Below are 14936 nucleotides of genomic sequence, written 5' to 3'. Positions count from 1 at the left end.
CAGAACTCGGACACAAGAAACAACTTGAAAAAGAGACATCATTTTATAAGGTATGAGAATAGGGTCCTGATTGGTTGAATCATTCTTGGCGTGGAGATGTAGTAACGGTCAATGTGACTTCTCAGGCAGTCAGATCAATTCTGGTTTGGTCAGGGTGTTGCCATGGGAATGTTGGCTGTCTCCATGACCCCCTTTTTTTTTAAAAAAAAGATGGAACACTCGAACAAATTCTTTTAGCCCTCATAAAACAGAGCCCTGAGTATTAATGTCAGGGGCTTATGTAACTCTGATCTTTTAATAAATGACATGCAGGAGCAGAATCACATTTAATGGTGGAAATAAAGTCCTCAGCTTACAAACACCATCAGCCGGCTGCTCACTGTCAGTGATCAACAAAACTTGTTAAAAGTCAGTACCTGCCTGGTCCGCTAATTCAGATTGAGTTAACTGTTGTTGCTACATTGCCAATAGTAGCTCAACCAATCAGCACTCTGTTCTCATGCCTGGTAAAATGGTGCCTGATTTCTCAGGGCTGTTGTTTGCACCCTAGTTCTGACGAGTGCACAATGAAAAGCATCAGCTTCTCGTCTCCTTTTAGCAATGGACAAGGAGCAGTAATGGCCAACAGGAAGCTGTCCACAAAGGCCCTACACCGTGCTGTTAGCTGCAGCTGCGGATTCTGGGGGAATTGTCAGTCAGACCAGCATCAGGTGACAATGATCCATCCCACAGCAGCCAACCCAGGCCCCAGCCTCACCGGACATATCCACTCACCTCGCCCTTTGCCAGTGTCATGTGTGCATGCCGATCAGAGATTTCCTCATTAATGCTGGACAGGAAATTCTGAGAGATTCGGAGAGCATCCTGCAGTAAGGGATAGTCGGGATGCTGTGTTGGAGTGTGCTTCAGGAGATCCTGCAATCACAGACACAGCAGCTCTGTTAAACCTGCCTTGACATCCTCAGCAATGTTAAGGCAGCACAGTGGCTCTTCACAGTGCCACGGACCTGGGTTCAATTGTCACCTCGGGCTACAGTCTGTGTAGACCTCGAACATTCTCCCCATGTCTGCGTGGGTTTCCTCCAGGTGCTCTGGTTTCCTCCCACAGTGCAAAGGTGTGCAGGTTAGGAGGGATTGGCCATGCTAAACTGTCCAGTGTTCAGGGATGTGCAGGCTAGATGAGTTTACCATGAGAAATACAGGGTTATAGGGTGGGTTGGGGGGGGACTGCTGTTTGGAGAATCAGTGTGGGCTCAATGGGCTGAATTGCTTGCTTTTTCACACTGTAGGGATTTTAGGTGGGGCAGAGTGATATTCCAAAGGCCATCACTGAACTTTTCAATTCAATAGACTCGGTGAAAAGCCTTGGGAGGGGAAAGTAGGTGGTGATGTGGAGGTGGTGCTGACTTTCACATTACAAGCACCAATCACTGGGTTAAAGGCCCATTTCAGAGATTCCAGCACAAAACGCAGGATAGCACATCCCATGGCCAACTGAGGGAGCGCCGCACTGTCGGAGGGTCAGCGCCGAGGGAGCGCCGCACTGTCGGAGGGTCAGCGCCGAGGGAGCGCCGCACTGTCGGAGGGTCAGCGCCGAGGGAGCGCCACACTGTCGGAGGGTCAGCGCTGAGGGAGCGCCGCACTGTCGGAGGGCCGCATTGTCAGACGGTCAGCGCTGAGGGAGCGCCGCACTGTCGGAGGGTCAGTGCTGAGGGAGGGAGTGCCGCACTGTCGGAGGGTCAGTGCTGAGGCAACACCGCATTGTCGGAGGGTCAGTGCTGAGGGAGTGCTGCACTATTTTCTTGTTTATTAATTCACGGGATGAGGGTGTCGCTGACTTGGCCCAGCAGTTATTGCCCATCCCTAATTGCCCAGAGGGCAGTTAGGTGCCAGCCACATTGCTGTGGGTCAGCAGTCAAGTCTCGGCTGGGCGAGGATGGCAGTTTCCTTCTCTAAAGGACAATAATGAACCAGATGGGCTTTCTGACAGTCAATAATAGATTTTTGATATTAGATTCTTAACTCCAGATATTATTGAATTCAAATACGTGCGTGTGTGTGTTGGGGTGTGGGTGGTGGAAATGATTCCAATTGGGACTCCATAAAATTTTGATTTTACAACTCCTCTTTGTGATAATATTTTTGTCCCTTCTGTTACACGAAGTGACCATTCTTTGAATATTAAAGTTTCCCATTAGGACAGGGTGAATACTCACATGTAGCACCAGGGTGCTGCGAGTGACTCGGTTGATTGGCTTGTAGAGCAGAGCTGAAACAGATAGACACGGCTGAGAAAAACAAACTTTTACAAACACTTTACCTAATCATAGATTAACTCTGTATCTAACCCCATGCTGTCCCTGTCCCTGGGAGTGTTTGATGTGGGGACAGTATATAGGGAGCTTTACTCTGTATCTAACCCCATGCTGTCCCTGGCCTGGGAGTGTTTGATGGGGGACAGTGTTGAGGGAGCTTTACTCTGTATCTAACCCCGTGCTGACCCTGGCCTGGGAGTGTTTGATGGGGGACAGTGTCGAGGGAGCTTTACTGACAATGATAACATTTTCATGGCGATGATGAGAATCTTGTTCAGTGAACAGGGAAGTGGTCTCTTTCCCTCTCGCTGAATTCCAGGGACTTGTGGCATTTCACAATGTGAGCTATATCTCAAGAAACAGTAACAGGATTCTCTGTTTTGACACTTTTATGAGTTTGTTTTTGATCAGAAATGTGATTTTTGTCACGAGTGACACACACAGGGAAGTTGCTTGCTGCAGGCTAAACAATTCTGCATTGCTGAGTCCCAGCATTCTCACACACAGGAATGGACAGATTCACACACTGTTCCCCTGCCTAGCAACAAGACTCGCTAACAACGGAACATGTAGGATCATTTTCACTTGAAAACTGGGTGGGCATAATACAGACTCCACTGATTACACACACACAGACCCCTGCCCATTACACACAAGTGATTCTGGCAGTGAGTGGTCAGGATCGAGCCGGTAAATCTGTGCCCACAGGGGGTTGGGGTCCAGTCTGTGCTCACTGGCCACAAGTTTTTGAGAGAAACCCTCCAGACCGAAAGCCTCGGGCAGGAGGGGGGGAACAGAGTCAATGTTATCGCCCTTGCCCCTGAATCAGGGAGCGTTAGCTGCAGATTTCAGGAGCACAGTGAGTGGAGAATGTGCAATCTCTCTTGAACATCCTCAGAATGTCAAACATTCCCTATGGTTTGGGATTAATCTCTTTTACGTTTTAGAAGGTGATCACAAGGACAAAGGAAACCACCTCTAATCATCAAAGTAAATGGGAGTAAGATTGTCGAGGTGAAGGCAGCAGGGGAAACAGGCAAGTCGACTGCTATTGTCTCATGTATTCGCTTTCACACAGAGGCAGCTGAATGAGCAGAATATGGATGAGGCAGAGATACACAAAGACACAAAGCAACAACACCAAGCATTTACCATAGCAGCTGCACTTGCAGCAGAGCCGGAGTATCAGCAACATTTCCATCGCCTCCCCTCCTCCCTCACTCTCTGTATCTTACTCAGTCCTGTGCACACCGAGCTCAGAGTCCTGTTGTCACATGGATTACTGGGGGAAGGGCGGGGTAGTGGGCTCGGTACACACTGACAGTCACCAGGCTCATACATGGATCAGCAACAATAAGGACACAGCGAGTGCTCAGATCACAGCTCGACATGGGGACCCAGTAATGGGGCAGTGCAAGTCTGAGGGGCACACAGCACAAGGTCACTACCTTCAAAAGCATGGTGGCGAAACCTACCTTCCAATGTGACAGAGGTGGAACATTCCTTGGAATCCTTGGGGTTTTTGACTTTCAGGTTCTTTAAAAGAGAGAGAGAGGAAGAACAGTCAGCTGAGACAGAGTGACCTCTCAGCCCAAACCTATCGCCTCAGGTCAGTTACTCCCTGTAATCCCACCTTACCTCGGAGATCTTCCTGAAGTTGTTGTTAGCCGAGCTACATCTCTCAACTGTCTCCACGGCAACTTTATAATTTCCCACAAAGGCCTGGTACACTCCGAGACCTTCGGCCTATAGACAGAGAGAGGGAGGGGCAGTCAGACGGTACATCTTCACCCGGAGGGTTGTAAATCTATGGAATTCCATGCCCAGTGAAGTAGCTCACACTATTTCAGTAAATGTTTTTAAAGCTAAGGTATATTTTTTTAAACAATGAAGGAATTAAGGGATACGTTGAGAGTACACAGGTAAGTGAATCTGAGTCCACGAGAACATCAGTCATGATCCTATTGATTGGTGGAGCAGGCTAGAAGGGTCATACGGCCTACTCCTGCTCCTAGTTCATATCAGGGAGGGGAGAGAGAAGATGGACAAGGGATAGTAGAGATGTGAGGGTGGGGAAAGAGAGAGGGAGGGAAGAAAGGGGAAGGGTGAGGTGGAAAAGAGGGGTAAGTGAGGGGGGGGAACAGGGAGGGAAGGAAAGAGAGACAGACATCTGGGGGAGAGATGGTGAGGAAAGCTGGGAAGGACAAAGGGGAAAGAGACACAGAGAAGGGGGAAAGAAAGAAGACAGACAGAGACAGAAACTGGGGGAGGGGAGGATGAGATGGACCATTCAGTCTGGAATCATTCTGAGAGAGCACAGGGGGAGGGGGGTGACAGTTGGCCGCACACACATCCACTCGCAGTGCCCCTTCCCCATTTACCAGCTTCTGGAAGAGGTGTCCCACAGAATGCTGGGAATCCCAGTTCTCGATTTTGGGACGCAGACTGTCACAGAATTCTCGGTGAATCTGTTGGATTTCCTGCACCTTGTAGAAGATGGTCTCAATTTGCTGATTGGTTAGAACCGGCTGTGAGGTGGTAGCAGCAGCTTTGAGTGGCTTCAGTGGCTGGAAGAGAGGGTTCCGGAAAAAGCCAGTGACATGGTCAATGGGATTCTCTATAACTGAAGCTGCACAAGTTCATAGACACTGAGACACTTTGGTCATTGAGCAAACTCCCCTCTCCACTCCAGGGTGGCTAGGTTTCCAAACCTGGTCCAGGGCAGGCCTTGGGAACTAGAAACAATGACTGTTTGACTCAAAGTGAGAGACTTAGCCAGACATGTTACTTGATGGAGTTGTCTCTAATGACATTACCACTGTCGGAGGGTCAGTGCAGAGGGAGCGCCGCACTGTCGGAGGCTCAGTGCAGAGGGAGCGCCGCACTGTCGGAGGGTCAGTGCAGAGGGAGCGCCGCACTGTCGGAGGGTCAGTGCAGAGGGAGCGCCGCACTGTCGGAGGGTCAGTGCAGAGGGAGCGCCGCACTGTCGGAGGCTCAGTGCAGAGGGAGCGCCGCACTGTCGGAGGCTCAGTGCAGAGGGAGCGCCGCACTGTCGGAGGCTCAGTGCAGAGGGAGCGCCGCACTGTCGGAGGGCCGCACTGTCGGAGGGTCAGTGCAGAGGGAGCGCCGCACTGTCGGAGGGTCAGTGCAGAGGGAGCGCCGCACTGTCGGAGGGTCAGTGCTGAGGGAGTGCCGCACTGTCGGAGGGCCGCACTGTCGGAGGGTCAGTGCTGAGGGAGCGCCGCACTGTCAGAGGGTCAGTGCTGAGGGAGGGCCGCACTGTCGGACGGTCAGTGCAGAGGGAGCGCCGCACTGTCAGAGGGTCAGTGCTGAGGGAGCGCCGCACTGTCAGAGGGTCAGTGCTGAGGGAGCGCCGCACTGTCAGAGGGTCAGTGCAGAGGGAGTGCCGCACTGTCGGAGGGTCAGTGCAGAGGGAGTGCCGCACTGTCAGGAGGTCAGTAGTGTTTGACCCCTCACTCTCTGGGTTGTTTAGGAATGGTGTGGAGCTTCTGATTTCCATCTCCAAACTTGCAATAAATTCCATTTAAAAATTCCCAATCTTGGTTCTTGGAATCAACTCCTGGGATCAGTTGGTTGGGATCAGGTTTGTGCTGATCTGTTCTGGCACAGGTTTGTTTCAATTGGGAGTCTCGCGGGCAGCAGTTGAAGTGGCACTGTCTTGCTGTGGAGTTGTGGTGTACAGTATATCCTCCTCCCCAAGGTCATGTGCACCTACATTCCAGTCAGTGCAGACACTCCATTGCTCTGGGCAGCTGAGTGGTCAGTCTGAGACACAGAAACTGCCTGATTGCAGAGAAGTGACAAAAACACTGGCCATAAAGGCAGGAAGTAGCAGATATGAGATAAAGCAGCTGGAGGCTGGATCTTCGGTCTGAAACCATAGAAACCTCATGGTGACCCTTTCCCATCTGGCCTACATCTGACTCCAGTTTCACAACACCGTCAAATTGTTATTGCTGTCTGAAATGACCCAGCAGGTTGTTATTTTATCCAAGAAGGCAGCTCAGGAGCACATTTTCAAAACTAATAATATTTTAAATATAAGCTTGAAGGGCAAGTGTAGCAAGGAATCTCAGGAACTCTGTTGAAAGAAAGTGATCTGCCTATAATATTTTCATAATTTGGAAAGACGTTAAATAGAAGGACAACTATAAATGGCCAGTAAACAAGTCATGACAGAGAGAAGCATTTCCGGTCAATAAATTAAAAAACCTTTCACACGTACATGCAGACTAACACAGGCAGAAAAATGCATACAGACGGATATAGATAGATAGAGAGATTGAAACACACACATAGTCACAGAGATTTACAGTATGGACACAGGCCTTTCGGCCAATTAAACTAGTTCCATTTGCCTGCGTTTGGCCCATGTCCCTCCATATCTATCCCATCCATGTATCAGTCTAAATGCTTCTTAAATAGCAACATTATACTCCCCTCCACCACTACCCCCGGCAGCCCATTCCAGACACTCCCCAGCCTGTGTGTAAATAAATTGCCTCCCAGACCCTTCTCACCTTAAACTTATGCCCTCTAGCCTTAGACTACCCGACGCTGGGGAAAAGCTGTTGGCTATTTACCTTACCTATGCCTCTCATGATTTTATAGACCTCTATAAGGTCACCCTTCAGTCTCCTATGCTCCAGGGCAAGTCCCAGCCTATCAAACCTCACCTTATATCTCAAACCTTCCAGTCCAGGCAGCAACCCAATAAATCTTTTCTACACTCTTTAATAATACCCTTTCCATAGAGGGGCGACCAGAACTGCACACAAACCTCCAAATGTGGCCTCACCAATGGCTTGAACAGCCACAATAAGACGTCCCAACTCCTACACTCAATGCTCTGACCAATACAAAGAAGCATGCTAAAAACCTTCTTCACTGCCTTGTCTACCTGTGACTCCACTTTCAAGGAACTATGAACCTGTATCCCTAGATTCCTTTGTGTTATAATGCTCCCCAGGGCCCTACCACTGACTCTGTAAGTACTGCCTTGGTTTGACCCACCAAAATACAACACTTTCCATTTATCTCAGTTAAACTCCATCTGCCATTCCTCAGCCCACTGGCCCAGTTGATCAAGATTTCACTGTACTGTCAGATAACCTTCACTGTCCATTATTAACCACCAATCTTGATGTCATCCACAAGCTTACTAATCATGCCTCCTAAATTCTCATCCAAATCATTTATATAAATGACAAGCAACAGTGAACCCAGCACCAATCCCTGTCAATCTGAGAAACAGTCCTCTGCCATCAGCCTCTGTCTTCTACTGTCAGGTTAATTTTATATCCAGTTGGCCAGCTCTCCCTGGATCCCATGAGATTTGACCTTCCTTCACAACCCAGTGTGCGGTACCTTGTCAAAGGCCTTGCTGAAGTCCATGGAGACAATGTCTGCCGCACTGTCCTCATCTACTTTCGTGGTCGCTCCTTCAAAAAACTCAATCAAATTTGTAAGGCATGATTTCCCTGGACAAAGCCATGCTGAAAATTCTAAATGAGTCCTTGCCTGTCCAAATGCCTATTGATCCAGTCTCTCAGAAGTCCCTCTAACAACTTACCCACCACAGACATTTAGCTCACTAATCTGTGGTTTCCAGGTATTTTCCTGTGGCCTTTCTTAAATAATGGCACAGCATTAGCCACCCTCCAAAGTCCTAAGATACATTTGATCAGGTCCCAGTGATTTATCTACCTTAATTCATTTTAAGGCTTCTAGCACCTCCTCTTCTGTCATGTGGACTCTCTTCAACATACACACTGATGTAGGCCGAGACACATAGACAGAAACTTATACAAAGACGGATACAGACCATTAGAGACAGAGACACAGACAGGAACAGACACGCGATCTAATACAGACCAAAAGAGACAGAGACACAGACAGGAACATACACACAAACAAAAACAGATAGAGACACAGATTAAAACATGCACATAGTCTGACACAGAGACTGAGATCAGGCAGAAACACAGAGACTGATACAGACACAGACAGACAGAAATACACAGAGTCTGATACAGAGAGATAGATGCATACATACAGACAGGCAGAAACACACAGTCTCATACAGACAGAGACAGACAGAAGCATACACACAGACCAATACAGAGTCTGATACAAAGACATACACAGCCAAGAACATACAAATTGACTAACATGGACAAGAACACAGAAACATACGCAGACAGAGAGAGACAGAGAAACACACACAGACTGATACAGGCAGAGACATACAGACAGATACAGAAATATAGGGACACAGATAGAAAGATACACACAGACCAGTACAGAAACAAACACACAGATGGATAAGAGAGACAGTAACTTGCACACATAGATTGATAAGACAGAGGCACACAGAGAAAGGTACACACACTCATACAGATAGAAGGGACAGACAGACAGACAAATTTGCAGCCAAATTATGCAAATAGAGTGATATACAGAAACATATAGTTCCAGATAAATACACAGAGAAAAGCAGAGAGACACATGGGGCTGTGAAGGCACTGTGCTACCTACCATCACTGGACTAGGAGTCCAGAGGCCTCAGATAATGGAACAGAGGTTGAAATCTCACCACATCAACACAATGTAATCAATACTAATCCGGAATATAACCATTACCATCAATTGTAAAAACCCACCTCGTTCGTTAATGTCCTTTTGGGAGAGCAATCTGTTGTCCTTACACTAACTGCTCTCTGGGCAGTAACGGATGGCCTAGCCAGTGATGCCCACATCCCGTGAAGGGATATCAAAAAGACACAGTGACAGAGACAACACAATAACTGCAATACTTCTCTACCAGGAGCAGGGCCTCCAGCTGGTTCAAGTAGATCTCCTCACTTGCCAGGATACCAGACAGGACAAAATTCCTCATCTCCAATCGCTTCTCTGGATCCACCTCACTCTGTAAAATAGACCAGTTAAACGTTAGCACTAACCACACATTTGAAGAATTCCTAAAGTTCATACTGCAAACTTCCAGAAAACGGCAGAAGGTGAGTGACTGAATTTATCCAAGGCTGAGGAAGAGTTTGGAGTCTTGTTGCAGACAGGGAAGAGGAGCAGAGACCGCAACTAGCCATAAACTCATCGAAGAGCAAAGGGCTGAATGGCCTATGATGCTTCATTCCCACAGTCAAAGATATTGTGAACAGTTTCAACTCTTAAATTCTACATTTCACACGAGCCCTGTCAATATACTTCTAATTTTTCCCTGAAGGTGATGATTCTCTAATCATTGCCCTAATCCCAGAAACTCACATAGAAAACCCCAACTAACCCTCTCTCTCGGAAAACCCTACCCTACTATAACCCTCCAGCCTTCAATGGTTCGCCATGTCCCCTCTGTCCCTCACAAACTGTAAACAACACCTTCTCTACCCAAATATGAACTGCACCAGATGCCCTGCTCTTGTAAACGCAATCCATCCTCACCCCCAAACCAATCCCATCCACCCCCCAACCCAATCCCCATCCCTGCTAAACTCGATCTCCACCCTCACCCCCAAACCAATCCCACCCACCCCCCAATCCACTCCCCTGCCAAACTCAATCCCCACCCACACCTCAACTCAATCTCTCTCTCCCCGAAACTCCGTCCCCACCCACACCCCAACTGAATCCATCCCTCCCCCAAAATCAATCCCCACCCACTCCCCAACCCAATCCACTCCCTTCGCAAACTCAAACCCTACCCACTCCCAACATAATCCACTTTTCCCAAACACGATCCCCATCCACTTCCCAATTCTTCCCCAAACTCAATTCCCACCCAGCCCCTCAACCCGATCCAAACACCCACCCAATGCAATACCCAAACCTCCTCCCAAACGCAATCCACACCCACCTCCCTGAACGGAGTCAATGTCCCCCTCCCCCAGCCCTGTCCACAATCACACAGCTGCCTCACCTTCACTGGCATGGGATTGGAGGGCCCAGCCTCTGGAATCTTTGCTCCATCCCATTCAAACTCATTCAGGGACAAGGCATCTGCATCTAGAAGCACTTTATCCAGAAAACTAATAACTTCCTCTGCATCTTCCATCATCATGGACAGTGCCCAGTGGCAGTGATACCAGCCCCAGCAGAAATCTCTCAGTGTCAGCACCAACTGGACACTATCAGGCTGGGGGGCAAAAGTTCATCCTGCCACAAGTCAGATACACACAGCATTTCACAATGTTTTCTCCAGTCCCCCGAGATCTGCCACCCTAAATCTCCATTGCTTGCAGTCAGTTATCAGGATCAATGAGGTGAAACCATCACAGCCTGGGCCACTCCCCAGCCGTACACCTTATCTCTCTAACTGGTTAATGATTCTTTAAGGAAAAAACAGCACCAGTCGGCTGTATCTGCTTGATGACGATACTTCCTTCTTTTAACCGTTCCTTAATTTTGCCGAGTTTTCACTTTGAAATGTGTCAGGAGTTAGATCACTGCCAGCTGATGATAAAGCAGCTGAAATGCCTCCAACCCCAGCAGCTGAACAGGTCTCTCAGGATCTGAGCACAGGCCCATCAATGGCCAACACCAGAATCTCCACCTGCTTTCCCCCACCCTCCTGGGTTCAGGGCAAATTACACCCCTGCACAGAAAATTCAGTGGCTGCCTCAAACACAACTCCTGTCATATCTTCCGTCTCTGAGCAAAATTCTAACACGCCCCCTCCAACACCTCGTCATACAGCTATATATAACCGCAGCTCTCAAACTGCACCAATCCCTGTCAGCACATGGCACTTGATCCAATCCTGCTCTGCTCCCCTCCTGCTGGAAGCAGATAAAGGTGCAAACTAAATAAAGGGGTGGAGTCAGCCTTTGAACCCACTGGCTTCTCAATCAGAGTATATTTTAACTCCTTAAACTGGGGAAGGAAATGGTGATTACATGTCCTCCAGCCAAAGGCTGATCTCAGGAGCTACACAAAACCAGGTGGGAAGGTCGATTACGGAAAGGGAGAAGGTGGTGGGATCTCACAGGCCGACAACTAACTCCCTACACCCGAATAGGAAACAGGAAAGCGAAAATAGCTCATTAGAGAGCAGCGCAAAAAACAATTCACTCCCCAACACGATCTTCAGGAGCTGCAGCTTATGGTCAGCGTAGAGGGACTGTTACTTTGTATCTAACCCCATACTGTCCCTGTAATGGCCGTGCATTATCAGAACAGTGTAGAGTTAGCCTCACCTAAAGAGAGAGCTAAGAGGAGCTAGGAGGGGACATGAGAAGTCATTGGTAGATTGGATCAAGGAAAACCCTAAAGATTTCGATGGGTATGGGAGACCAATCTCATTGTTGAATGCGGATTACAAAATCCTGTCAAAGGTAATCGCCAACCGGGTCAGGTCTGCTCTGGGGTCGGTGATTCACCCTGACCAAACCTGTGCTGTGCCGGGCAGGAAGATCGCTGAGAGTCTCGCACTCCTCAGAGATACGATCGCCTACGTGCAGGACAGAGGGTTGGACGCCTGCCTGATCAGCCTGGACCAGGAGAAAGCCTTTGACAGGATATCACACAGGTATATGAGAGATGTTCTCTCCAAAATGGGCTTTGGGGAGGGAATCTGCAATTGGATCAGACTGCTCTACACCAACATCGTCAGTGCAGTCTCAATCAATGGGTGGGAATCAGATAGCTTCCCAGTCAGATCTGGAGTCAGGCAGAGCTGCCCTCTCTCTCCAGCCTTGTTTGTGTGCTGCATAGAGCCATTTGCCGAGTCCATCAGGAAGGATGCGAGCCTGAGAGGGGTGACTATTCCTGGCAGTGGGGCCTGCAGGTTAAGGCCTCCCTGTACATGGATGACGTCACCGTTTTCTGCTCGGATCCGCTGTCCGTGCACAGGCTCATGTGCATTTGTGACCAGTTCGAACGGGCCTCGGGGGCCAAGGTAAACCGAGGCAAGAGCGAGGCCATGCTCTTCGGGAACTGGGCCGACCAATCCTCGATCCCCTTCACCGTCAGGACCGACCACCTGAAGGTGCTGGGTATTTGGTTCGGGGGGGTCTGGGGCGTGCGCCAAGTCTTGGGAGGAGCGTATCAGCAAAGTGAGGCAGAAACTGGGCGGATGGAGGCTACGGTCGCTCTCCATCACGGGAAAAAAACCTGGTCATCAGGTGTGAGGCACTGTCATTGCTGTTGTACGTGGCACAGGTCTGGCCTATTCCCAGAACCTGCGCCGCTGCAGTCGCCCGGGCCATTTTCCAGTTCACATGGAATTCAAAGATGGACCGGGTCCGAAGGGACTCGCTATACAAAGATCTGGGCAACGGGGGAAAAAATACACCCAATGCCACCCTCACCCTGATGGCCACCTTTGTGTGTGGCTGCATCAAGCTGTGCGTGGATCCCTGGTACGCAAACACCAAGTGTCACTGCGTACTGAGGTTCTACCTGTCCCCGGTGTTGCGAAGGATGGGCCTGGCCTCGCTGCCCCGGAACGCTCCGAGTAGTTGGACCGTTCCGTACCACCTGTCCTTCGTGGAGAAATTTTTGAAGAAAAACACCTTTGACCACAAGTCCATCAGGAAGTGGTCAGCACGTAGCATCCTTGAGACCCTTCGGGAAAAGGAGAGGGTGGATCCTGTCGAGTGGTTCCCTGAGCAGACTGTCAAAGCAATTTGGCAGAATGCCTCATCGCCAGAACTTTCCAACAAGCACCAAGACATGGCTTGGCTGGTGGTGAGAAGGGCTCTGCCTGTGAGATCCTTTATGCACGCTCGGACTCTCAGCCGCACCGCACGCTGCCCTCGAAGTGGCTGCGGGGTGGAAGAGACTGTCACACACCTCTTTCTGGAATGTGCCTATGCAGAGGAAGTCTGGAGAGGAATGCAATGGTATTTGTCGAGGTTCGTCCTGAGCAGCGCCATGACGCGGGACTCCGTGCTGTACGGCCTGTTCCCTGGGACGCACACCGAGGTGAACATCAACTGCGCCTGGAGGATCATCAGCTCGGTGAAGGACGCTCTCTGGGTGGTCCGAAACCTGTTGATCTTCCAGCTGAAGGAGTTGACCCCGACTGAGTGTTGCAGACTGGCACATTCCAAGGTCCAGGACTATGTGTTGAGGGACGCGCTGAAGCTTGGGGCAGCTGCCGCCAAGGCGCGGTGGGGAAAGACCACCGTTTAACATCTGCCTGTCTAAAGAAGATCAGGGGGCCCTGCAGTCATTTGGGCTCTGCTGACGCCTCAGCTCAATATGTGAGTGAGAAATGCACAGATCTGTATGTAATAATGAAAATTCTGAGCTGTGTATGTAAATGTTGACATATGTATGGCATTACCAAATGTACAGTGTATCAAATATTTTATGAATATTTTATGAATAAAGTATATTTTTGAAATAAAAAAAAGTCAGGAATAAAAGAATGACTAGAGTAAGATTAGGCCCAATCAAGGGCAGTGGTGGGAAGTTGTGCGTGGAGCATGAGGAGATAGGGAAGCGCTAAATGAATATTTTTCCCTCAGCATTCACTCGGAGAATGACAATGTTGTCAAGGAGGTGTTAGCAATTCTGGAAAATGTGACATTAGATAAGTCCCCTGGGCCGAATTGCATTTATCCCAGGTTTCTCTAGAAAGCCAGGGTGGAGATTGCAGAGCCTTTGGCTTTGATCTTTGTGTTGTCATTGTCTACAGGAATAGTGCCAGAAGACTGGAGGATAGCAAATGTTGTTCCCTTGTTCAAGAAGGGGAGTAGAGACAACCCGGTAATCATAGATCAGTGAGCCTTACTTCGGTTGTGGGTAAAATGCTGGAAAAGGTAACTAATTCATTACTGGTCTAGTAATCCGAACACCAGGATCAATATTCTGGGGACATGAATTCAAATCCCACCAAAGGCAAGTGACAAAATTTGAATTGAAAAGTACCTGAAATTAACAGCTAGCCCAATGGTGGCCGTAATAACTCAAGGGAGGCTGGTATCCCATCACCGTGTCACCCTATATTTACAGGTGCTGAGCCCTTGACACCAATCCAGCTCCCTCACAGGCAGCTCTCAGTGAGTAGAATCCCGGTCACTCCTGTTCATCTCGGTGAGCCAGGGCTCCCTGATTGGACGACGTTAACAGCCCCTGTATTCTATAAGGTCCACCTGGCTGACCTCATCACAATCACTACATTCAACCCCAAGTCCAGGGATATAGGCCTGATATTTTTCTTATAGCCTATCCTGGGCCTTTTCACACCAGGTCCGGTACCTCCAGTACAGTCTCAGATATGGCTGGCATGTACTGGACCGTAGCCCTCCTCTTGTGCCTGAAGTGTCTCAGAAGGAAATAATCCTCCGTGGTAAGGCGTCGAGGCTGAGACATTCACGGTATTCAGATCAGACTCCAAGGTTTGTTCAATGTTAGGCCGAAGGGGGAGAACCCAAGGGTTCTGACAGCCTTACTGTGTGTTCTGAGGGGATGTTCCTGATGTAGGGCTTATGCCCGAAACGTCGAATTTCCTGTTCCTTGGATGCTGCCTGACCTGCTGCGCTTTTCCAGCAACACATTTTCAGCTCTGTGTGTTCTGAGGGACCAGGTATGTTTTCCTCCTGACGAGTTTAAGAATTTGCAACTTTCAAGTGGTCCACG

General features: G+C 49.2%; 1 protein-coding gene across 2 annotated transcripts in view; it reads right to left on the bottom strand.

Annotated features, from left to right (window-relative positions):
* Positions 1–14936, bottom strand: part of abr (ABR activator of RhoGEF and GTPase) — a 119642-nt gene that overhangs the window by 39014 nt on the left and 65692 nt on the right. Inside the window, exons 1-7 of one of the 2 annotated variants that reach the window (XM_060848321.1) lie at positions 10270–11007; positions 9160–9264; positions 4697–4882; positions 3954–4061; positions 3791–3851; positions 2217–2269; positions 775–915 (exon numbers count right to left, since the gene is read on the bottom strand). In XM_060848321.1, the coding sequence (XP_060704304.1) occupies positions 775–915; positions 2217–2269; positions 3791–3851; positions 3954–4061; positions 4697–4882; positions 9160–9264; positions 10270–10410 (795 nt within the window). In that variant the 5' untranslated portion in view covers positions 10411–11007. Of the gene's footprint in view, positions 1–774; positions 916–2216; positions 2270–3790; positions 3852–3953; positions 4062–4696; positions 4883–9159; positions 9265–10269; positions 11008–14936 lie in introns of those variants that run through there. The other variant, XM_060848320.1, reaches the window with a different exon arrangement.

The sequence above is a fragment of the Hemiscyllium ocellatum genome, chromosome 31 (genome assembly GCF_020745735.1).
Source record: "Hemiscyllium ocellatum isolate sHemOce1 chromosome 31, sHemOce1.pat.X.cur, whole genome shotgun sequence".
NCBI classification, from domain to species: domain Eukaryota; kingdom Metazoa; phylum Chordata; class Chondrichthyes; order Orectolobiformes; family Hemiscylliidae; genus Hemiscyllium; species Hemiscyllium ocellatum.
This window is presented reverse-complemented; position numbering and strand designations above follow the sequence as displayed.